This window comes from Podarcis tiliguerta (assembly GCF_965153285.1).
Source record: "Podarcis tiliguerta genome assembly, chromosome: 10".
Taxonomy (NCBI): Eukaryota; Metazoa; Chordata; class Lepidosauria; order Squamata; family Lacertidae; genus Podarcis; species Podarcis tiliguerta.
In genome coordinates, this window is record NC_139543.1 from 2,974,547 (window position 1) to 3,000,341 (window position 25,795).

The 25,795-nt window shown below is 46.1% G+C and overlaps 2 protein-coding genes and 1 long non-coding RNA gene across 3 annotated transcripts in view; 1 reads left to right on the forward strand and 2 right to left on the reverse strand.

Moving 5' to 3' along the window:
* Positions 1–5,772, forward strand: part of ELAPOR2 (endosome-lysosome associated apoptosis and autophagy regulator family member 2) — a 95,747-nt gene extending 89,975 nt beyond the window's left edge. Inside the window, exon 22 of the mRNA XM_083399503.1 lies at positions 55–5,772. Within this exon, the coding sequence (XP_083255629.1) occupies positions 55–114 (60 nt within the window). The 3' untranslated portion in view covers positions 115–5,772. The remainder of the gene's footprint in view (positions 1–54) is intronic.
* LOC310658284 overlaps positions 1–25,795 on the reverse strand; it is a 256,099-nt gene that overhangs the window by 181,567 nt on the left and 48,737 nt on the right. The gene's annotated exons all lie outside the window — the stretch shown is intronic.
* The window catches only part of GRM3 (glutamate metabotropic receptor 3), an 88,694-nt gene continuing 70,291 nt past the window's right edge, over positions 7,393–25,795 (reverse strand). Inside the window, exons 4-6 of the mRNA XM_083399573.1 lie at positions 11,011–12,077; positions 9,803–9,977; positions 7,393–7,896 (exon numbers count right to left, since the gene is read on the reverse strand). Coding sequence (XP_083255699.1) covers positions 7,823–7,896; positions 9,803–9,977; positions 11,011–12,077 — 1,316 coding nt within the window. The 3' untranslated portion in view covers positions 7,393–7,822. The remainder of the gene's footprint in view (positions 7,897–9,802; positions 9,978–11,010; positions 12,078–25,795) is intronic.

Here is a 25,795-nt window from a genome sequence, read left to right on the forward strand (position 1 = left end):
CTGTACATCTATATCTGTTTCCATAATATAAGCACTTATCTCTTTGCTATGCAGGAAAAGGAAGACCGCTTTGAATCTGTTCAGCTGAAATCCTCAAGATCTCAAAATATATGAAGACTTTAACTCTGCCTTTGAACCAGCAAACCTGATCTTGATTTACGCAGGGGCACATTTCTAACATGTCCTGGTTTGTGTCTGAAGGGTGGTTTCCTGTGTGAAATCTTGCACAGTCCAACACGAAGAAACTAGCAGGGAAGAACACGAGAGACTGTTGCCTTATTGTGAGACTGAGTCACTTGCCAAAAAGGAAAGTCAAGCAGATGAGCTGGGAATGAAGGTCTGCTCAGGGACAGAGGAAACATGGGCAGTGGCAGCCCAAGATGTTTGGGTGCTTGCTGCAGAAAATCCAAAATGGCATCTCCCAGAGTAGTAACAATATATTAAGAAAGACAGAAGATGGTTTGTGGCCCTTTAATGTTCTCTGCCCCTGTGAGGTGGGTTGCTTCACCCTGTACTGCCTGAGAAAGAGGTCATATCCTGACATGAAGTTTACATGGCATGGCACATGCTTCATTATTTGTATCCCCTTTTAATCCCAATCACTTTTGTCACTTACCCGAAACAGAGACTGGCTTTTAGAAAGAATAGAGAGGATTCCTTAGTCACTACAGGTATCTGCAGAGGTGTGGAGGTGGCAGGATCCTGGCTTTCCCTTGAAATCACACCACTAGTCACTACTTGAAATAGAAGACCTGCAGACAGGCTTCTTTCTACTCCTCAGAAAGGAGAGTGCTTGTAATGTAAATCTGTAGTGTTTTGCCTATCATTAAGAATTCAACTTCTGCTCCTGCAGAATCAACTTCTGGAGGTGAAAAGACATCATTAAAATGTAAGGACTCTGAAAGGCTAGCAGTACAATCCTGTGTATGTTTACTCAGATGTGGAGTTTTCTCCTGTGTAAGGATGTTGTTTAGGATTACAGCTTCACTTGAAGGTCACTTTGCTAGCTGAGGAACATGGCGAGACTTAAGACGTCTAGCTTGGAGGGTCGTCAGGTGGATGTTACTCACCATGGCAAGCCCTTTTGGGATGGAGCAGTTCTTCCCATTCCAAATGGTGCAATGACATGGTCAAGATTGTTGCAAGCATGTGGGCTGGATGCAAGGGGCAGCTTTGATCGAGTTTCAGGTCAAGCAGCAACCGTATAGCTTTTGGCATTTAAGAAATGACCCTCAATGACCCTTAATGTTCAGAAACTAAAAAGGAGAAGGGATCCCGAAGAGGTCAGCCACTTTGCACACTGCACCGGGGCAATGCATGAGTGCTTCTGTAAGTCATTCCTCAACCTGGAAATACTTGATCCAAATTTGACATGTTTGGGCCTCAAAAGAGAGACATTGATACGCTCTGGTGTTCCTGTGACTTCTCTGCCTCTTTTTGTTAGGTTTTCTTAGGTGTGAGACTTGACCCTTTTGAAATGAAAAGTAATGTCTGAAGTAGCCCCTGGTCTAATGACTGGGAAGCACTGCAGTCGGGTCCTAATGCATTCACCAAAACAGAACTTCTTACACTGGAGCTTGTATTGCAAATTCAAAGTCTGCGGACTAATCTGAAGCAGGTGAAGGCAGCATCAACCCCTGGATTGTGTCCCCTTTCAAACCTCCCTCTGCCCCACCCCACTGACTTACAGGTGAATTGCCCCAGAGGACTCCCCTGATTACTTGGGCACCTTCAACAGGGTAGCGGGAGATGGCCCATCCGCAGATACAGCAGCAGTAATCTATACATGGGGACCATGGCTTCATCAGCTGAAAAGATTGTGACTTTGACCACGGAAATCATTCTGAGTCACTGCAACTGTATCCGTAGCTGAGTGACTCTTGCCATGGCTCTGGATGCATTAAGTGGAGTCTAGTTTGACCACATGAAAATATGTGGCTTCCTCACTTGGTTTCCTCATATGAGACCTCAGTTTCCTTTAGCCCAGCAAGTTTTATTGCTCTGCCTGTAGTTCACCAAGGGCCTTGGCCTGAGATCTTTCCCAGCCCCATCTCAGATAAGGGGGATTGACAATGGAACCGTCTGTGTACATTTCATGTGCTCTGTGCACAGCTATGGACCCTCCCTGCCCCACATGAACAAGCTTGTGAAAATTCTTTATGGAGATTACTTACATTTTTCTCTTATCTGTAGTCCTCAAGTAGAGCTGCTCTTCCCTCTTCTTCAGGGATTGATTAAGAGGTAGAAATAACTGCATACATGGTACTTTCTCACTTCTGTTTTCTCTAAGCCATGGATTTCTGTGTAGGTATTTGGGAAAGATCTGGCAATCTTCCGTAGGCAGTGTGTGCTGCCCCATGGCCATTATTTTCCAAAACATCCCCCATGTTCGGTATTTATTGCAACAGCATTGTAGTGGTATACCTGTCTGATACTAAGGCCATGTGTAATAAAGCCATTTTATAGTGTCGTCCATGGTTAAAGTGTACCATCTAATTGGGCCATCTCGGAGGCAGGCAAGGTGGGGAATTTGTCGGAATCCCCAGAACAGCCTTTGGCAACTGGGTGCCCTCCAGATGTTTTGGACCACAACTCTCATCAGCCCCATCTGAGACCGACAAAGAGACCTCTGTGCACAACAACGTTGTGCTTCTTTCTTTGACTTCCAGCTTTGCACATCCCGTTTCATTCAGGTAGATCCAATGAGGGACCCCCAAGGCCAGCCCTGGATGCAGTGGACTAATTGATGTCATCGGCTGTGATTGAGAGCTGTGCCTGCTATGCACTGAAGTTTCCTTTTTTGCTTTTTAGAAGCTAAGAAATCTACAACAAAATGGAGTGCTCCTGTTTAGTGTACCAGCCAGCCGTTCCATTCCATTCCCCTTCCCCCCAAGTTTTCATTTCTCACCCAACAGGCTCAACAGGCACATAGCCCTCTCTCCCTACTTCTGTAAATCTTGGGGTTTCTCAAAGCATGCTAATAACTCCCTCTTGTTTCTAAGCCAGGCAATTCCCGGTTTAGGCACATCCAATATGTGCACAACCGTGCACATGCGCACAGCGCTGAACCCAAAAACGACCCCCCAAAGTCATAAAGACATCACTGAAACATCACTAAAAGGTTGAAATGGGGTGGAGCAGAGGCAGGGGCAGAACAGGGTGTTTGCAGGCTTTTTAAATGGGTGTTTGATGACATGTGATTTCACACATTGACCTGGAATGCAACCTGTGCACCAACAGGGAGTTGTCTGCTGTCCTGTTTTTGGCTTGTGTTGTAACTCTGCACTTCAGTTTGCTGTTGGCATATATCACCTCTTTGCTAAAGGGCACTGAATTCTGCTTAGCCAGGAAGTTCTACAAGTAACTTTTTGGAGGGCAAAATTTTGTACCCACCATATGCCCAGTCCACCTGAATAAAAACCAAACTAATTTCACCTCAGTCAGATGTTCACACTTGAAACATTATACAGTGCTCCCATTGCTTTGTCAAGTCATCTGTTCTTAAACTTTTATAATAGCTGTTTGTCTCATAAAGTTCTCTTTTGTTATTTGAGCTAATGTATACCACCTACTTATAATGGACAAATACGGTTTAGACCTCTCTTAGCACATAGCACAGGTATGAAACTCCAAAGTGTAAAAACTGCCCTTCGTTCAGGGAGTGTTGGGAGGCAAGGGAGCGCCAGCTGGATACTGGAGCCAGGTGTCAGTCAACGTATCCTGGGTAGAGGGAAATCAGAATTAGAAGTTATTTGCCTCCCAAACTCTTGGTATCCAGAAAAGCAAAACTCCTGTTTCACAGACCAATCCAAAGTGCTGGTCAATAAAAGTCCAAAATAGTTTGGGACTAGGATGTTGACAAGGTCATTTTCTCACACAAGATCCTGCCTACTTATTCACATCTTTGGTTGATGCTCTGGGTCAGGATCCCAATGGCTATTGGACATCCTGGCCTGGGGGCCTATTCTGGCACTTTTCTCTGTTGATATTTAGATTTCCGATGGAGACTTGTTTGTTCCAACCCAGAGAAGATCTTAACTATATTTTATCAGCTCAAGTTGAGTTGACTCTTCAATTTTGTTGTGGGTGGGTGTGCTGCTGACGCTGTTTTAATTTTATTAATTTTAAATATCACTTTATATTTTATTGAGATCTTATAAAATGGTGGAAGTTACTCAGTGTGGCAGGATACACATATATTTTTAATAAATAAGTAAATTTGTCTTCCTTTTCTCTCTTTCCCTAAAGAACAAGGTATGGTTATTTCTAGTTTCCCCCAAAGTGAAGACCTTTGCTTTCTTAATAGCCTCCCTGGGCAACATGTTGCCTGCAATGCCTTATCACTGCTTATCACTGCTGAGATACAACAAGGGGATTGGGGGAAATACCACTAGTTTTCATCATACACCATTTCACTGTTCATTTCCAAAGCACCTTCATGTTTATTACTGCCACCACTCAACATTTGTCAAATGATTATTTTTTTCCATTAAACCTTGCAGATAACACACCCCTCTATGTCAACTGAGGCTCGCATCAGTTTCCTTTCAAATCTGGGACACCCAATTTCATCCTTCAAAGATTAACGTGTTATTAACATGTCAATAGTGCTTCTCTGTGTCTGATTGGGGTTTCTGTCTCTGCTGTTATGCATTTATTGAACCTGGGGGAGGATGCCCATAGTTCCCTGGACAAGAACACATTTCCAACATTTTGAACTGATCAAGAGTGAAAGGGCCAGGAGCAAGGAGTCCTGATTATTGGCTGGTATTCAGAGCTGAGAGGAAGACCTCACTAGTCCCACATGAACAGCACGGAAAGCATGGATAAAACTCTGTTCTGATTATGCAGAACAGAATTTATTTCTATTTGTTTGTTTGTTTATTCATAAAAGTATTTCTGTACTGCTGTCTCATAAAATATCAGGGTAGTGTCCAACAATGTGGAGAACATAGAACCTATTAAAACAGTACAAATTTGGAGTGAGAAGCCGCCGTCTTCATGATGGACCTCTGGAGGGTCTCTCCTGCGCAGACAGACCAGCCTCAGCCTCTAGATGCCACTTGGAGCGCCAGCCATGCCCTGACAATCAGTGTCCGTCTGGAGGCAGCCCTGCATGTGGAAAGGTCTCTCTCCATGGAGACTTGAACCTTAATTGAAAAGTTTTGCATCCCATGGAGGGAGCCCCATGTGACTCCATACTTCCAGGCTGATGTCACTTCCATGATGGCTGTGGTGCATCTAGGGGTCAAGGTTAGCCCACGCCTGAATGGATGTTCATATGGAATGCCTGAAAAGGGCTTCTGTCAGAGCCTCTTTTTGTCTTCAAGCTATGTATTACATAAGCCCTTGCCTGCCTTTTCTGTGGGATGGTGTCTGAGAATGATGTCATCAAGGGCAGCATCAGGGACCAGAGATGAAATACTTGGTGGAGAAAAACAGTTTAGCCTTGGGGCTGCCCATTGTCTAGGGCAGAAAGGCTGGTGAAAGTTTCAGCATGAAATGGCACATTTTGGAAGCATGGTTATAACATAACTTTTCATAACTCTAGAGTGGTTCATGGAAGCTACTTTAAAGTTTCTCAAAAATCTGAGTCTGAGACTTTCCCAATTGAATTTTGATTGTGTGACTGGAATCTCTCTTGTATCATGTGTAGCCATATTGGTTATTAAATTGCTGCTGTTGTTTTCATTTCTTTTTCTTTTTTGGAGATGGGGGAGGTTGTTAAAACTCTTTATTTTAACTAATAAATGTCTACATTTATTCAGCTAATTTAACTGACATTGAGTAATTCTTCATATCACACGCACCAGTCAAATCTGTACATAGAGGACCAATTTCCATCCTCCATTACATTTGTGTGTCCAGCGCTCCCAGCCTGGGAGAGAGAGACTAATAGTCAGCTGTAAATTGCAAACTCATCAGGGCAGCGACCGGTCTTTTACTTATCTTACTCTGCAAAATGTTTTTGCTCATTGATGCCTCTCTCTAATAATAATACTACTAATAATAATGATAATAATAATAATATTTATGCATTGGAGGTACAGGCTGCCCCAACACAAGAGTTTCTTGCAGATAAGACAACATTGTTTGTTTTTTAAAAATTTATACTCCACCCTTCATTGTTAAACAATCTCAGGATGGGCCACAACATACAACATACATGAAGTTAAAATCAGATACAAAATTACAGAGCAAATGAATCACTGTATAAAACTCAGCATACACCACTGTCACATGGGCCAAATCTGTTTACTCAAAAGGTCTGATGGAAATTGAAATGTTTTCACTTGCCACCCAAAACTGCACAGTGTTGATGATGATCTAACCTCCAGGATAAGAATGTTTCACATCCGGGATGCCATCACCAAGAAGGCCCTATTATGAGTTCTAAAAGGCTGAGCCTTGCTTGGTAATCACGCAATGAGAAGAACTTCCCTGGTAGATCTCAAGTAACAGACAGGATGTTACAGTATTTAATTATGGGTGAAATCCAACTAAGTTATACATGCAGTTAATCCACTGAAATCACTGGATCTACTTGAGTGTGATTAATCTTGGGCAGAACCCCAATATTTTACTCCTTTAATCTGCCAAGGAAGCCTCGATATGGTACTGGCAAATATAGGGAAACAGCAAAAAAAAAAAAAAAAAAAAGGAAATTGCTCAACATGTTTCAATGGAAACCTTCAGGTGCACAAAATTTAAATTTCTCAAGTTAACTAGCAAGGTAGTGTTGCCTTACCATAATAACAGGACTAGTCCATCACTGTTGACTGCCTCTTTTATTTGCTCAGATTTAAAGCAGTTGCCATTTACCTCTAAGCTTTGTGAATTATATGCCCCCATTTTTGGGTGTGTATTCAGTGTCATGGGGCAAGCATGTGGACTACTACCTGCACCGGCAAGGAACTCTGGCTGCAGCAGGCTGACAGTTGCCACCCTATGAAGTCTGCTCCACAGAGGTTTCTCCCTGGTGACCATAACCTGCAGATATGATGGCTCAAGATATTTTGGTGCCAAAAGATTGAAAGAGCCAAATGAAGGGGTCCTTTAATCTCAGCACCTGTCCTAGTGGTTAAAAATAAATGATTGACATTTGCAACCCTCAAAACTGTCACCTGAAATGGGATACCTCACCCTTACAATAAAGGCCAGCCTTGATAATATGTAGACCAGACCCGAAGAATCCACAAAGAGCTTTGTAACCTGGTTAGGATCACCCAGGTTAGTAAAATGGTTATCCTCTTAATGTAGAGTAATTTATAAATTCTGAAATAAAATAATAAATAAAACCAGTATAAAATAACTGCTCTGTTAAGGCAGATTTATCATTACACCTGCTGGGGAAGAAATTTAGTAACCTCTTAGCGGGGAAAAGGGCAATTATGCTGAAAAGCTTTTCAGGTTTTATTATTGACAACTTTACATTAATTAATACAGCTGTGAAAACCATTTGTTGCACAGAATGTAACCATAATATACAACATAGAAATGCGGTCTAAGTAAATTACAACAAGGAATTACAAAAAGTCTCATTAGAAAGAAAGCCACCAAACATGGCAGCCGACCTTCCGCTCACTGCGGAGTCAACATGGTGGCACAGCAACATCCCTTAGAACAGTTAATCACAGAAGGCTCTAAATTTGTTCTAAAGAGAACATCACTATATACTGTACAGTCCTCAAAAATAATTTATTACACTGTTTCTAGAAAAGAAAAGCTAGTCTTTTTTTAAAAAAAATGTTCTTTTTCCAGAGTCCACAGGAAATGTGCAATTCTTCCCAGCTGTCTAGGAATGCCAGCGCCAGCTGTATGATCACAGAGATGAGGTGGTGGAATCCACAACTTCTCTTCCATTGCAGACGGTTGGCACATACACATTAGCAGAGGCTGAAAGAGAAACATTGCCAGGAGCTACAGAGAGTTTTTAATACAAGTGCAAATAGCACTTGGTCTTGAAATGATGAAGAGGAGAACTAAATGCCTTAACACCAGACAGATGATAATACCGAAACAGCCATTAGGACTGCATAATAGTAGGGCATCCTATTTAAAATGTGGGGTTTTTTGGGGGGGGTTATTGGGTTGTTGCTTTCATTTTGATTATATATTTTGTGGTTTTATATTCTTATTTTGTTCTGTGAACCGCCCTGAGACCTTCGGGTATAGGGTGGTATATAAATTCAATAAATTCAATAATAAATAATAAATGTAGGCCACAGTTTCAAAAATACCATAAATCTGAAGTATGGAATCCTGAGAATTGCAGTGGCTAGAGATTTTTAGCAAATAAGTCTCAGCACTTTCAAAATCCTCTGGCTTATGTAATGCCTCTTATCAGTAATCCAGTAATCAGTTGCTTTCAGTTTATTAGAGCCCAGTCAAAGGAAGATTTGCCCCCGTCTTGGGCTGGGTGAGTTCAGGTGCTCACTTCCAGTCTCTTGCCTCAGAAGACATCAGGGAGAGCTGTCCCTTGGCAACTGCAATCAAGGCAGGATCTGTCCCCCTCATGGCCTGAGCACCATTCAGCTGCTCAGATCTACTCCCTCACCTAGATGGCCGCTGAAGGGTGAAGACCAAGGATGAGGGAGGGAAGGGTTGCCCCAGGGGGCTGCTGGGCACCTTAGAAGCAACATGTTATTGAGCTAGAGCTTGCTTTTCTTGTGCAAGACACTTTTAAAGCCTCTCGGGGATAAAAAGTGAGAAATAAGTATTGCAAGTAAGTAAATCAATTGTTCAATCAAACTACCACTGGTTCAGTTGACTGATCTACCAATTAAACCCCCCACACCTAGCTTTTACAGATATAAATTGAAGGTGATGCTTGTCCAAAGGAACTCAATGAATTCTTGCACTGTGTATCCAGGACTCTTATCAGCTGGATCATGCAGGCTTTGAGCATGTGTTTTGTGTGCGTGTTTAAGGGTTGAAAGAAAATATAAAGGGAATACCCTTATTTTCTCTCACATCCATATACCAGTTGTTTCTCCGGTACTGTTTGTTAACAACTGCGTGGGAGGCAGAAATTCAGCAGGTGAAGGGCTTTGTCCATCCTGCATGCTGGTGCCTGACCAGCCCCCCTTAGATTCCTGCCTCTTCTGTGGCTCTTAGCAAGCTGCTTGCTGAGCTGGTTGCTTTATAAGTGTCTTTAGAAAACAACCTAGTTGCGCCTGTCCCATTTCTGGAACTTGGGGTTTTTAAAAATAAAAATAAAACCAATGCTGGTTTTTTATTGCTTGCTTTCAACCAGAGGCGGATTTAGAGGAGCGCAACAGGTTCCTCTGGACTGGGTGCTGGGCAAAGGGGGCACTGCAGGGCATCACAATATGATGCAGTGAATTGAGCAGAACGGAAGGGGAAAGATGGGCAGGGCAGTCTTTGCCTTGCACAGGGTGCTGCTGAAATGTGAAAGACCCAAGTCCCCCCCTGTTTCAATACTGGGTGTTTCAGTTGCGACTTCCCACCCGCATTAGCGCTGTTTATTTCAAAATTCAATTACCGTAAACCACGACCAGGAAATCGCAGCCTCCTGGGACCAAATGTGTTCCTCCAGGCATGTCCAGCCTGGCTGGAAAATGTCCTCAAATAAAGTGTCTTACTTTGTTGAGGGGGGGGGTCATGTTATATGCCCTTGCACATGGCAACTAGCCTCCTGCACAAAGGTAGAATTCACACGTGCTTCTCTGCCCACTTTTGTCTCTGCCTGCTCCCCCCACCCCACCAAGTGATGGAGAAATGAGGAGAGCAAGAATGGGGGGGGGGGGCTCTGAAGGCAGCAGCCATGATCTTTAATTACCTTGGGAATAAGTGGTTCCTGTTCCGCTGACGCTGAACCTGTTGAGATGCAGCCTGTGCGTGACCACATTCTTCTGTGGCTGGAAGAGGACAATATGCACTTTGGGGGCAAACAGACACCCCAAGACAACAAAGCCGCTGAGACTTACGGAGATGCACATGGTTGTGGTCTGAACCTGCATGGAGAAAAACCGGAAGGGTCAGCAGGAATGAATTCTGAATTCCCAATACAAACACAATATCAGACCAGAGGCCCCTCGAACCCTGCGGCCAATGGGATGCCTATGGGAAACTCACAAGCAGGCTGGGAACACAACAGCACTCATGCTGCCATCATGATGAGCAGCCTTATTCTCCAGACATACAGGAAGACAAACTCAATTCCTTTTGGAACATAGGAGCAGAAGACCAAAAATATGTCCCAGTGAATCAGATCAAGAGTTCATGTAGTCCAGCATGAACAATCCCCAACAATAGTTAAATGCCTTCACACCCTGCTTGAAATTTTCCTGCAAGCAACAGACTTTTACTATTGTTTGTCCTTGAGCCATTAAAATTCAGACCCAAGCTGCCGCTGAATAGTATTGACCAAATTTTCACCCAAGTGCTTATACTTCCAACTTCCATCTCATATATGCTTTCCCTCCAGCACTACAAAGATGACATCCAGCTCTTTCGGTAGAGCATGAGACAGTTAATCTTAGGGTCATGGGTTTGAGCCCCACATTAGGCAAAAAGATTCCTGCATTTACTTGTGTAAATGTAATGACCTTACTCTCATGCTAAGTGCCAAACTTTGTGTGATGTTAAGTGTGTTTAAATTGTGTAAATGTCAAGTGTGAGAGAACCCAATCAGGTTCAGAACTGCAGGTTTCATTTTCTTCCTACACCAACATCGCCCCAACAAAATTGTCCCCCAAAGCTGCTGTTTGTCTTGGGAGGGAAACTGGGGTGGTGGCGTGATTTTTCATTTGGACCACAGTTAAGGGAGAAGAAAGGTTAACCCCGCCTCTCCTTGAACCCAAAGCCCCAATCCTGCATTAGCATCCTGTGTATTCTGGCCTAAGAAGCAGCGGCTGAGACTCTCCTGTTCCATGATACACTGCTCCCTATCCACTACACATAAAAACAGCAGACTTTCATTGGTTAATCTGAGCAGAATATTTAATATTACACTGGATCTGGCTAAAATGATGGTGGAAAACTTACCCTGTAGTCACTTGATGTCACATAAAAGATTGGCAGAAAGGCCAGCCAAATAATGCATGTCGTATACATTGTAAAACCAATAAATTTGGCTTCATTGAAGTTTTCTGGGCACTTCCTTGTTTTGAAGGCATACACAGTGCATAAGACTACAAGGATCACATCATACATTAAGGAGATCAACATACTAGAATCCTTGACATTGCACTTCAATATGACAGTCTGCCTTTTCTCAGGGATGGTGTATCGACGAGTGCCCGGGGCCTCCAAAATCAGCCACACAGACACCACCACAATCTGCACCATGATAAGGCTCAGGCAAATGAGGACCTGAGAACGTGGGCTGATGAATTTAGGCCTCTGAGCCCCATTCTTCACCCCATTGAATATTCTGGCAATGCAGTTCGTTTTCGTCAGGAGGGCAGCATAGCACGTGGCAAACGATGTGCCCAGGCCCAGACGGCGCAAGGTGCAAATGGCTGGCGAGGGCTTGGCAATAAAGAAGAAGGTCATGCTGTAGGAGAGGAAGACTCCAAAGAGGAGGATGTAGCAAAGCTCACGGCTTGAAGCTTTGACCAACGGAGTGTTGTTGTGCTTTATGAAGACCCCCACAACTAGGAAAGTACAAACAAAGCCCAGGCATGCGATAGTCACAGGCCCTATGGCCCAGGCATCTTCCCACTTGATGTAATCTTCCGGTAAGTCATAACAGCTGGTGAGATCCGTAGAGGGCCATTGCCCAAGTCCACAATCTGAGCAGGTGAATTCGTCAGCAAGGTACTCGAAAGGTTCACAGGGAATACAAATCCAACAGCAGACATCTCCTGGCTGCATGTTCTTCATCTCATTAGGTAGGCAGGGGTCACTGCACTGGGCAGTTGGAACAACATCTGTGGACCAGTGGATGGAGTCAACATCAAGGGTCAAAGTTTCTGCCCACTGGCCGATCTTTAAGTAGGCATATTTACCACCATTGTGCTGGAAATTGAAGACATTGTATCGGCCTATCCCATCACCGTAAATATCAAATTTAACAGTGTTGTCTGCAGATTTGGAAGAACTGAATGGAGCTGCCAGAAATAAGAGAGAGAAAACAATGTTTCTAGTCTATGCATTTGCCCTTCTTTTCAATGTGCATAAACAATCAATTTCATTTTTTGTCAACAGAGCTTCAACAAACCTAAAACCAGCAAAGAAATAATTTTGCATAAACTAATCTTCTAATCATTTGTACAGAGTTTATGGTGTTGTTTGTTTTTTACTTACAATTTGGTTCTACCTTTATTACCATTCCATGTCAGAATATGAAGAATTAGCTATGGTTAACAGCATATAGCATGAGCTTAGCTGTCTTGATGAAACAGACTCAGATATTCCAACAAAGAGTCATCAAAGTGTTGTGCCTCAAAAAGGACGGCCCTCAAAATAAACGGTTGAGGCTTCCTTCAGACATCCTGGATGTTACAGCTCTGATGACTATTTGCATCTGTGATGCAGCCCCATATACTTACAACAGCATCACGGCTGCAAGGAGCCCTGGGATGTGTAGTTCCAGGTGCCTGACATTCCAATTAAGAGTTCTCACCTATGGCAAACAGGATACTCCCAAGGTCTTTCAGGCACAGGATGCTTCTTCTGGAGTACTAGAGAGGAATGGAGACCTTGCAAAGAGGCCTCTCCATGGCTGTCATAATTGCTGCTCTAACCACTAAGTTTGGGGTGATGGAAAGAGGCAGCGGAGGACCCCATGGGTGTGGCAGCTGGGGCAGCAGGAAGGGATGGGAGAGGTGTTCATGCCTCATAATCCCAATTATGTCTACTTTTACAGCAGAATGGAGAATTGTTACTCATTTCTGGAGCATGATTCAGAAACAATTGCCTCAGCTACGCCGTAGCTTCCTGAGAAACTACATTTTCTGCACATTCAACTCACAATTTTGAGTTGGGGAAGGTATGCTGTTCTCTCTGTCTTATACCCTCACACTCAACACATCCAAGGTTTTGCAATAATGAATTTTGCATGGATCATGAAGAACACGGGTGTCATGGGCAGAAGCAACCTTCCCCCCATTGGCCACGAAGCTGCAGCCAAAATTGTCTTGAGGAACTGGTCACATTTTCAGATAACATTTTTAGACACGTTGTTAACATCTGTGAGGGATACACCTTAAAAATATATATTGTCCCTTAGCCTTTCTCTACAGCAAGATGTCTGGCCACAAGACTGAGTCCTGCTATCTGGATTAAGCAACTGTTGACAAACAGATCATCCTTGCCGAGTTTTTAGAACTTTCCTTTCTCTAGCTGTGGATGTTCAGCTCCTCAGAGTAGATGTTCCACACACGGAGCAGAACCAACTCTGCAACTCTCCCTCCTGCTCTTTCCCTTAGTCAGACTATCGGCTTCTCTCTCCTTTTATTCTCCCTCCCAAAGTGCTGGCTCCACCCCCTTCTGACTAACTCTCTTGGCAGCCAATCAGAGAGAGGTGCCAGCCCTCTGGTGGAATTCTGTGGCACTGCACCCCCAGGCTCTGTTAAAGATATATGCTTAATGTGCATAAAATGCTGTGCTTGAATATATTGTATTTGAAATGCTAGAAAGAGAAGTTTACATTAGGAGTTTAACTATAGTAAACATGCTAAGGAACGGTTGGGTGTTGAATGTTTCTGTTTGAGGGTTTAGGGCAGCAGGAAATGTTGGAGGGGATGTTCTGTTATGATGAACAAGTTTATTATCTCTCTCTGGGACCAGAGAGGGGAAAGTTTACTGAACTGCATTAAGGACTAAAAAAGAAGATGGGACTGCATTGCTTGCTTGTTTAAGCATAAATTATAACTGTGTATCTTTATAATGTTTATATGTAGCTATTTTAAAGTAAAGCTTTGAAACTTTGGAGGGCAAATTCATTTCTACTCTGCACAAGGGTCAGGTCAGGGGTACCATTTGCAGCAACTCTAACAATCTGAACTGAAGAAACGTTAATCTTAATTTTGTATTTCATTTCCATTGGTTGCCATTCCAATTTGCATTTACTTTTTTATTTTTGGTGTGTCAGGGGGAGGAATTATGACAATATAATTAAAACGGGGGAAAAGGAATCAAAACTCAACATAGATTTTTTTTTTTTTAAGAAACATAATTATGTTTCATTTATAATTCCCAGACTGAAGGAACCTACTCTGAGATTTTAAACACTGATGCCTTGGGGTTGATAAGAGTCATTTAATTTGAAGTTATTCACTGTGGGAAATAACTTGCACAAAAGGAAGGAAGCATTGCAAGATAATTTATGCTAGCAATCAAATTCTAATTACAAAGGAAATTAAAAGCCCATTCCCCCTCTCCCCCCCCCACAGCCTCACGCCACCTCTGGGCCTTTTGGAAAACCACTGCGTGATCCTTAAAAAGTTCCTCTGATGCACAGTTCTGTGAAGTGGATGGAACGTGGGCCTGCAAATGTGTTTAGAGAGCCATACTTCATAGTAGGACCTAGTTCTGTGAAGATTGATTTATAGCCTCGTTAAAGCAGCTAGCAATGCTCAGCCCACAGAACTTGATGATCTGACAAAACGTGTTGTTTCACTCTGCCTTCACTGTGTACTCCGCCTTCATTGAGCACTTCTGACTGTGCTCAAAGGAAAATCCATAGTCTGGTTCAAGAATGAGGCTGGTTCAGACTTTTGCCTTCACAGTAACATCCTTTGTGTGCTGGGAAAAAGACTCACAACTCGGGAGCAAGTGCAGCTGACACCACTCAAAGGATGGAATCAGGTGTGAGCCACACTCTTTCATCCTTGCCAAAATGGGAAAAGATAGCCATTAATGAAGTGAGTCACACAAATTGGCATGTGCAAATTCCGGTTCACATATGGTGTCTTTTGTGTGGAACTGTGTCCACTTCTCAGGCCCACTCCCCTCAGCTCAAAAGATCATGCCTAAATTGTCCCCTGCATGCACGTGGCTTGACTGCAGCACGAAACAAGGCCAGGCATAGTTATGGCAGACTGTTTGACATTCCTCTAAACCCCCAACACTCATCAGGTGGAAGTAGGGACATTTCTCACTCCCCCCCCCCCATGACCCTCCTTGACTGCCCAATTTGCACAGAGCATTGCCACCAACGCTATACCCCCAAGGGTACAGCACACTCTCCACTGTCCTGAGAAAGCCCCTTAATCCTGATGGTATTTTATTCTTTGTTGGATTTACAAAAAGAAAAACACCCACCAATAAATAAATATTTCTGTCCAGCCAAGCAAGTGGCATGATCAGAGGCCAAGGCTACATTCTAGCTGGGTAAAAGCACCCAAAGAGGGTGCCAAGCAAGGCAGGTGAAGTGGAGAGGGCCACACTGGGCATCCCATCCCAGAGTTCTTCACATCTGGCTTAGATGGCAGAGATGGCTTTTAAATTTCTTAAAGGATGGATCTATCAACAGCTGTGTGCAGCAATTACTGAATGAAAACATCATGTTCAGAGATGGTATAACAGTTGTTTGGGATAAACACAAAAATGACTCGTAGGCCATGACTGGAAATAGAATACAGGACTAAATGGGTGTTTGGTCTGTTTTAGAAGGGCTTTTCTTATAGAAAACAATTAATAATAATAATAATAATAATAATAATAATAATAATAAATTTATATACTGCCCATCTGACTGGATTTGCCCCAGTCACTCTGGGTAGCTTCCAGCAAATTAAGGAAGGTAATGCCATACAGGTAAAGAAATCCCCAGGGGCAGCAAGCGATAAACAGAAGTCAGCTTGTACTTCTCCTCCTTCTCTTCCTCCTCCTCCTCCTAGGAATGAAAGCAGGTGTGCTCAAAATGCTGCCCTTGCTAGACAGCGAGGGAGCCTGCAGATGGCACCAGAGAATAGGGCTGCGTCTCTGCCGTGTAACTAAAGGAAACGAAAGGAAAGGAAATTGCACTCTTGGGAACTGGAGCTGGATTTGGTGAAGGGGACACTTTTTACCGCAAGCTGTCTTGGAAGGATTTGGGAGAGTTAGTCTGCTCTGAGCAGTTTGCTTCTTTATCCTCGGTAGCCAAAATTGCAACTGTCTCCCACAAGTGAAATAGGGTGAGAGAGGGAGGAAAAAGAAGAAATGTAGCCCCCCCCCACCCTTTAAGTTCTGTTTTTCCTGTCCCCTTCTGAAACAGGGCCGCCTTCTGCAATGTTCTGGCGGTTCCCTCATTGCGAGAAGTGAGGTTACAGGGAACCAGACAGAGGGCCTTCTCGGGAAGCAGCTATCTTATCTTTAAAAGACATCTGAAGGCAGCCCTGTTTAGGGAAGTTTTTAATATTTAATGCTGTACTGTTTTTAACACTCGATTGGAAGCCACCCAGAGTGGTTGGGGGAAGCTCAGCCAGATGGACAGGGTATGAATAATAAATTATTATTATTATTATTATTATTATTATTATTATTATTATTATTATTATTATTATTGGAGGCAGCACTACAGCCGCCTGCCAGCTTTGCTCATTGGCTTTGTGGGTGCCTGGTCCCCATAATTATATCATTGTGGGTGCCCAAGCACCCACAGTCCCCTAGAGTGGCACCTATATTCCTTGATGGCTGTTTATCTGATATACACTTTTGTTGCATTCACACATTTCAATTTAAACATCTTTGTTGTATGTGTGAACATGTGTGACGTGCCTATAATTGTGGCTCAACATGGTCTAAAGAATTGCTCCCAGGTTCCACTTCCTCTTGACTTGAGTCTGTGCAGAATCCAGGCAGAGGCATCTAAGAGATTTTAACAAGATGTGAGGAGATCTGCAATATATGCAACTACAGCATCTTCTAAGTGTCGTGTTTGGACTGGCAGCTTTTACAGCTTCTGAGACACCAGAGATATTGGAGCAACGGAATAAATCTTTTGAAACTAAAAAACCAGTGATCACTTTCCATAAATTTTTATTATCAATAAATAAGTTTGACATGCAGACTTTAAGAAATGAATGGAATAAAGAATTGGATCTTCCAATACTACCTATGCGGTGGGAAAAAGTTTTAGCTTCTATAGTGATTGTATTGATGGATCTTAAATTATGACTTATACAACATAAAATAATAAAGATTTATTGGACTTGTATTTAAAAAAGACTGTCTAATGTAGTTCTTTGTTGGAGATGTAATAAGGATAATGCCTCTTTGATACATATGTTTTTACAGTGCCCCATACTCACTAAAAATTAAAAATTTCAGAGGAATATATTATTCTGAATATATTGTATGGAAGCTGACAATGAAACAACAAAAATGGATTCTACACACCCTAACTGTGGCCAAGAGGCTGATCCTGATGAACTGGAAGAATAAAGACAAACAGTGAATTGACGACAGGACAACATTCGCAGCAGAGGAACGGATTGCTTATAAACTTTTTCTGGACAAATATATTGACATTTGGAATGAGTTTGTTGAGAATATTGTAGGTTATTAATAATCATACATGAATTAGGACAATAATATTTTTGTATATCTATATAACAATGTGTGGAAATGTAACTGATTATATTTAATTTACTATGCTATACTCTTTCTTAATGTATTTTTTGCACTTTTTTCTTTCCTCACTTTATTTTCTATAACTGAAACTCTTTTTAAAAAATATTAATTATAAAAAAATGTGGAGAGATCTACCTTATTCTTCAAAGCCGTCTGATCTGTCATTGCATTTAATATAGATACACAGCCTGAGTGGTAGAGGCCAGGGACGTAAGATATATCGGCTTGTCTGCCTAGTGAGCCTGTGAACTTCATGGGTGAGGGGGACCAGCTCTGAAGGAATAACTTCCCATTTTGCAGCAGCATCACTTTGCCACTTGATAGGGCCATCTGTCTAGATGCTGCTGTTCTCAAGTTCTTCCTCAGATCCATTGAGAGATAAATATGTAAATAGGGTGTGCTAATGCAGGGAGGGGCAGAAAGTTGATCGGGAAATTTGCAATAGAACAACAAGATTCTGACTCGCAGAAGGCTAATAACAGAAACAACTGAAAAGCCTCACTTCCCAATTAGGTTGCTAGAAAATAATGCCTAGATTTCTATGTGAAAGGAGTTGTGAGTGAGCTTGGTTCTGATGCTGATCACAATTCTTAATTCCTTAATTCTTGGCCACTGTTTGCTCAGCTAAGAAACTATTTTCTACTTTGCTCATTATCAATAATGCTCAATATCAATAATGTCAATAATTGCTCAATATCAATAATGTCAATAATTGATACGAGGAAAGTTTGCAGGTTTGGGGACTTTTATAGTTTAGAGAAAATGTGAACAAGAGGTGACCTGAGAGAAGGTTATATGTACTTTTCTTTATCTTTTTGTAGTTGGTTACTTGTATATTTTTTCTTTTTTGTACTCAATAAAATTTAATTAAGAGAGAGAGAGAGAGAGAGAGAGAAGGTTATAACATGAGGCCTGGCATGGAGAAAGTGGATGGAGAACAGTTTTTCTCCCTCTCTCATAAAACTATCCGATGAAGGTGACTGTTGGAAGGTTCAGGACAGATAAAAGGAAGCCCCTTTTCACCCAGAGCAGAGTTCAATGATGGCAATTAGTTCAATTTGGATGGCATTAAAAGCAGATCATACAAATTCATGGAGAATAGGGCTATCAGTGGCCACCAGTTATGATTTTTTAGTACTCCCCCCAGAGCCCTGAGGGGGATGCTGAACTCTTGAATCTGCAAGTAAACCTCTGAGACCTGGCAATCTTGGGGTGCACACATCATGCAACCGACACTGTCTGTCTAGAGCATGTAAGTTGCACACCCTCCTTCGCAAGTCCTTCTGCCCTTGAAGAGAGAGGTCAGGGACCACTGCGACACATTATTTCCCTTCCCAATACTTTGCTCCACTGAATCAGTTCAGGAACAGAAGAGGACTGTGGATGTATTATTTCTTTGCTTAAAGGCAGGAGAACCGACCCATGGAGAGACTGAAGGTGGAAAAAAGCCTGCAAAGTTCTTCTGAAAAGGACATTAGTAACACCAGCCTAAAATTCATTAAAATTCTCTGCCTCATCTCTTTTTCTCTTAGCCATATGCATTTGTCAACATACAGCTGAGAGCACAGTTGGGTTCAGCCCTAGGCCAAGTGATCTGGAGAGCAAATGCTGTGTGAGATACTCTCTTCATCTGTAGCATCTCATCATCTTTCCACTCAACACAAAACAAAAAGTGAAGCAAAAAGATGACATAATGATGCTTGTAATTGCAATAATAAAGTGGGCAGCAGGGAAGGCACACAAAGACTGTGCTTTCGGAGCTGTGATTCACCAAGATGTCTTGCTTTTAGATCAATGAATTGAAAGTTGGAATAATTGTTCAGCTATCAAAGACACCCGTGAAAAATAGAACTGCAGGTCAGTTAAATGGCATCGCTTGATCCTCTGTTGGCGTTGCTTCCTTGTAACTCCCTTTTCAAGTGATGCTAGCATTGTGGGAGCCATGAAACTCCTTACTCCCTGTGCCACCCTGGCAACATGACAGGCTCCAGGTCAAAAGGAAGGGAGGGAGGGAGGGAGGGAGGGAGGGAGGAGCAAGCCGACCGGGTGCCTGGGGCCAGCTGCCTGTGGGGCGGGGCGAGCTGGGGCAGGATGCTTCGCGGGGCCCCTGGAGTCTGCCTGCCTCCTCCCACTCAGCCGCCCTACAGCTGAGGGGGAGGCAACGGGTGCTCAAGCCCGTTTGGGGCAGCGCGGAGGCTGTGGGCGCTCAAGCCACTGCATCACTCCCAGGAGAGATGCATGACTCGGGTGCACTGCAGGCCCCACGGTAAGTGCCACCCACCATTTTGTCACCTCCCTCAGTGGGGACACCCAGGGCACCCACAGCACCCCCCTTGGTACGCCCCTGGAAGGAAGGAAGGACCCTACACTGTAGTTTGTCATCATAGTTGGCTTGTGGTCTGTACTATTTCAGGCTCCAAGGGGGAGAGGGAAACCTCTCTTTATATAGCAAACTAGCTCACAAGCAAGAGTGCTACTGTAAATATTTTGCTCTGAAATGCTAATTTTCTACATGTGTCAGGGGTTCAGGAGCAGAGTCACAGGAGAGGGAAGAAACGGAGAGTGAGGGGGAGGAGTCGGAAGGAAATGTCAGCGGCGACAGTAGTCCGAGGTCTCTGAGCCTCTCCAGTGACTCGGAGGATTCACAGAAAGGGGCCCCCATGGTCAGGGCAAGGGGAGTGCCCAGGGGGACACCTCGGGAAGGAGGGGACTCAGAGAGTAGCAGCTGGAAATCCGGGCCAGCGTCCCCCCCAGAGTGCAGTAGGGGGGAGGAGTCCAAGGCATCGGGATCAGGGAGCGCGCAGGCAGAGGGAGAACGTGAGGCAGGACTGACCACACCCTCGTCAGGGAGCGAGGAAACGGTCATCCGGAAAGTAAAACGCGCGCGCGCGCCAAGTTCAAATGTACAGGAGGGCGGCAAGGTGGGCAGCCCGGGTAGGGAGCCAGGTCCTAAAGCCCGCCGAAGAGAGGGGGAGGAGTCAGAGGGGTCAAGCTCTGCGTCGGAAGAGTCCAGGAGGAATGAGACCCCGGGGGGTAGTAAGACCCAGAGGAAGAGAGAGAGAAGGAAGAGGTGGAGTAAGATTAGAGTATTAAACTGGTGCACAGGGGGTGGAGATCCAGACAGAGCTTCGCCGGTCTAAAGTCCAGACGTAGGGCTGGGACGCTGAGACTTGTAAATGGAGACTATTCTTCAATAAAGACTTTGATACTGTACGATCGGCTAGCGTTGGTCCTTGGTGAGCTGGGACCCGGAGCCAGCTCTGACAGTAAGCTCTGTCTCCTTTTTTAAAAGTTTTGGCACCAAGAACCTCGCCACGTGAGTCGACGCAGCGAGGACAGAGGAGGGGTGCTTACAGAGCTCACAAAACTCAGGCAAGATGACGACGGAAGAGCAGATAAAAGCCCTGCAAGAAGCGGTGACGCACCTCAGCACGGAGGTAATTGCATCCAGGAAGAGAGAGGAGGAAATGGTTACCTCCTGCCGGGATCTCCAAGCCAGGTTGGACGTGCTTTCTAAACAGGGGCAAACGGGATACAAGGCAGAAGGCATTGGCTTGGGGAGGAGGGGAGGCAGCCTGGTATCGCATTTCGACGGGAGTTTGCAGCAGTACCCCAACTTCAGAGCAGACCTGCTGTTTGCGCTGGATCTCCTGGACAAAGACTTCAGAGATGAGAGAGAGAGAGTGGGGTTTATCCTGTCCCATTTGCATGGGGAAGCCAAAACGTGGCTGCGGAATCTATGGAGGGACAATGATCCAGCGCTCCAAGATGCGAAGGCTTTTATTAAAGCAATGGACTCATGCTTTTTATCAAAGGTAGACGTCGATATTGCCAGGAGGGACATACATGGACTTAAACAAGGCAAAGCCAGCGTGCGGCAGTACCATACTCGATTTTTCAGACTGGTTCATGCCCTGGGGTGGGAAAAAGATTCTGCGCCAGTCAGAGACCTCTTTTGGGAGGGGTTGAATGCAGATGTAAAAGCGGAGATTGGAAGAGGGGAGAGACCAAGGAGCACCCAGCAGGTAGTCCAGAGGGCTCTGGAGATCGGGGTGCATCTGGAAGAACGTCCTTGCAACAGGGAAGAAGGGCGTTGGGGAAGGGCACCAGCCAGAGCACCTCCCTTCTTTCCCAGAGAAGCAGCGCGTGCGCACTCCACACCCTCGCAGGGAGGGGGAGAAGAGCCGATGGAGATAGGAGGTGCCAGGGCTCAGTCAGCTAACAGAGCCCTGACACCGGGAGCAGCCAAAACGAAGCCTCCTAGAGGGAACAGGAAGTGCTACATCTGCGACAGTGCTCAACACATGGCGAAAGAGTGTCCCCAGAGGCTCCACAAGCACACTGCAGCCTCGGCAACAGTCGCAGAAGCAGCTCAATTGAAAACGCAGCAACAGTTAAACGACGGAGTCTGGCTGGAGGAAGAGGTACTGGGGTCCAGCCAGACAAGTCAATGAAACAATCCCCAGCACTTTTGCAACCCACAGACCCCCTCCCACCCAAACCAGTGGTGCAGCTTACAGCGTCTCTCCAACTGCCCAATGGACGCACTCTGGAGGTGCCGATCACCATTGACTCCGGCAGCAACGCTGACTTTATAGGACTGGAATTCATTCAGCAGCACAATATACCACTGCTACCAGCCACACTGCCCCTGAACGTTGTCACGGTGGATGGCAGAGACTTGTTAGGGGGGCAGGTGGTGCAACAAACGCAACCAATGGTGATGCGGATCGGAAATCACCGAGAAGTCATCAGCTTTAACGTCACCCACCTGTCGGACACGCCTGTAGTCCTGGGCATGAGTTGGCTGCACAGGCACAGCCCAGCATTGGCGTGGTACCAACGCCAACTGACCTTCGGCTCCTCCTATTGCGCGGAACATTGCATCCTTCCTAGCCCGGAAGAAGGAGGGGACGACCCGCAGCTACAATTAGGCACGCTGCAAGCAGTGCCGCGCAAGTACGCAGCGTTTTTGGAGGTTTTCTGCGAGAAGGAAGCGGACAAGCTGCCTCCCCACAGGCCCTATGACTGCAAGATTGACCTCCTGCCAGGAGCGACGCTGCCAGCCGGGAAACTGTATTCCATGTCTGAGGACGAGCTGCAGGAGCTCAAGGAGTTCATAGACCTCAACTTGAAGCGCGGTTTCATCCGGGAGTCGAAGGCAGCGGGGGGCAGTCCTGTATTCTTTGTGAAGAAGAGGGACACGCCCCAAAAAAGACTTGTGGTAGACTTCAGGCTCTTAAATTCAAAGACCAAGCCCGCGGCCTTTCCCATGCCCAAGATAGATGACCTGCTGGCGACGGCGAGGAAAGGACGCGTTTTTACAAAGTTGGATCTGCGAGGGGCGTACAACCTGATTCGCATACGGGAAGGAGACGAGTGGAAGACTGCCATGTTCACGCCCCTGGGCACATATGAATACAGAGTTATGCCCTTCGGTTTACAAAATGGCGCCCACTGTTTTCAAGCTTTCATGCATCATGTCCTGGCGGGTCTCCTCTACAAGACATGCGTCTGCTTCTTGGACGACATCCTGATATTCTCAGAATCTGAGGAGACCCACGAGAGAGACGTCAAGGAAGTTCTGCAGAGACTGCAGGAGCATCGACTGTATGCCAAGCTGGAGAAGTGCCAGTTCGACAGGAAGGAGGTGGATTTCCTGGGCTACAAGCTGTCGGACAAGGGGCTTGCCATGGACAGCGCCAAGGTTCGCGCAGTGTTGGACTGGAAGAGCCCGCGCAATCGGAAGGAGGTCCAGCGGTTTGTGGGGTTCGCCAACTTTTACCGCAAGTTCATCAAGGGGTTCGCGATGCAGACGGCGGCCATTACGGACACGCTCAGCTCTAAGAAGAAGAAGTTCATCTGGACGGAGCAAGCGGAGCAGTCCTTTCAGAACCTTAAGCGTCTCTTCTCGTCCGAAGGGCAGCTACTGCATGTGAATCCCAGCAAACCGCTGAGGGTTGAAACAGACGCCTCAGACAGAGCCGTGGGCGCCGTACTGTTGCAAGAGGACCCGCATGGGGACTGGAGACCGTGTGCCTTCTACTCTAGGAAGCTCAGCAAGTCGGAGCAAAACTACACCATCTGGGACAGGGAGTTGCTGGCCATTCATGCAGCATTCAAGGCGTGGCGGCACTTCCTCGTCGGGGCCAAGCACACCGTGCAGGTTCGCACGGATCATAAGAACCTGGAGTACTGGCGCACGGCAAGATTCCTAAACCAGCGGCACATCAGATGGGCGGAATTTTTCGCGGATTTCGACTTCAGGATAGAATACATCCCAGGCGACAACAACATCATGGCGGATGCACTGTCCAGGAAGCCGCAATACCTTGAAGAGGCGGCACCAGCAGCGGCCAAGCACATTTTCGCTCCGAAAGCGTGGGCGTGCGCTGCAGCAACCGTGGACTTGGAGGCGGTCCGTCGAGCACTGCAGGGGGACCCCTTTGCACAAGCCAAGATGGAGGAGGTGCACAAGGGCACGGTGAAGGACGACGAGTTCCAAGTACGAGACGGATTGCTCATCCGCAGAGGAGCTCTCTATGTACCGGGAGACGACCTCCGGGCGAAGGTACTGCAGCAGTTACACGACGCACCCACCGCCGGGCACTTTGGCAAGGAGAAGACGGCAGACCTCGTTGCCAGGGATTTTTGGTGGCCCAAGATGCGGGGGGAAGTCGCGGAGTACGTCTCGAGGTGCGACACCTGCCAAAGGGCCAAGTCAGTGCACAAACCTCCGGCGGGACTGCTCGAACCGCTGCAGACTCCGAGCGAACCGTGGGAGAGGGTGGCCCTGGACTTTGTCACGGATTTACCCAGCTCAAGGGGTAAAACGGCAGTGCTAGTGGTGGTGGACATGTTCACTAAAATGGCCCACTTCATTCCGTGCGCGAAGGTGGCCACGGCAGAACAGACCGCCAAGCTGTTCATAGACCACGTCTTCAGAGTGCATGGACTGCCACGGTCTATTTTGTCCGACAGGGGGCGCCAGTTCATTTCGAGCTTCTGGCAGAAGCTGATGGGTTTCCTGAATGTCAAGATCAACCTAGCGTCGGCGAGACACCCGCAGACCAACGGACAAGCGGAGCGCGTCAACGCCGTCATGCAGCAGTACCTGAGATGCTATGCAAATCAACAGCCGACGACATGGGTGGACTACCTGCCGCTCGCTGAGTTCGCTTACAACAACACGAAGCACGTGTCCACAGGGGTGACGCCGTTCTTCGCCAACAACGGGAGGCATCCCAGAACCTTCCCGGGATTAGAGAGACTGGGGGAGGGGGAGCCACAGGCAGCGGAAGTCTTGGCGGCGGAATTGCAGGAAGTCCACGAGCAGCTTAGGAGGCAGTTAGAGCTAGCAAAGCACGCATACAAACTGCAGGCTGACAAGCACAGGAGGGTTGGTGAAGACATACAGGTGGGAGACTGGGTGTGGTTAGCGGCCCACGCAGTGCCGACAAGATCCTTAGCTAAGAAGAAACTCGGACATAAGCAGCTAGGACCTTACCTAGTTGAGGCACAGATCAATCCGGTGGCCTTCCGGTTGACACTTCCGGAAGGATCCAGAATGCACCCAGTATTCCATAGGTCGGTGCTCACGCCCTACAAAGCACCTCACCGATTTCAGGCGCAGGGCACGGCATCAGACCAGTATAAGGAGATCCCCCCAAGGAGGGAGTCGCCAAGAAGGGAACCCATCAACCAGGTCACAGAGATTTTGGACTCGAGATGGGGGGAAGAGGGAGTAGAATATTTTCTCGCAAGGGAAGGTACCCCGGCCAGCGCCAACAGTTGGGTGCCGGACTATGCCCTGGACGAGCCTCTCCTCAAAGAGGAGTTTCATGCCTTGTTCCCACACAGGCCCATGCCAGCCGAGTATTTCGACGACTGGCTTTTCACACCCACGCTTTCTACCAGCACGTTCCAGGGATTCACCTCGGACGAAGAACCAACTTTAGAAACACGTTCACCGGAGGGCTCGCCCTCGGGGTTTGCCTCAGACCGCTCCTTTTGGTGGGACAATCGAGGAGAGGAGAGGTGGCTGAGGGGCCCTTGGCAGGCAACGGACCCAGAGGGGAACGAGGGTGAGAGGGACATGGACGTGATGGGGGAGGACGTTGGGTTCGAGCATGGCGGCACGGAGATGGAAGCAGAGGAGAACGAGGTCGGCGACGACATGGAGGACGAGCCGGATTTCTCTAACTGGATGCACGCCACGGGGGACGAACTGTATCCACCATTCACCCCCACAACGACGGAGCACCCAGCA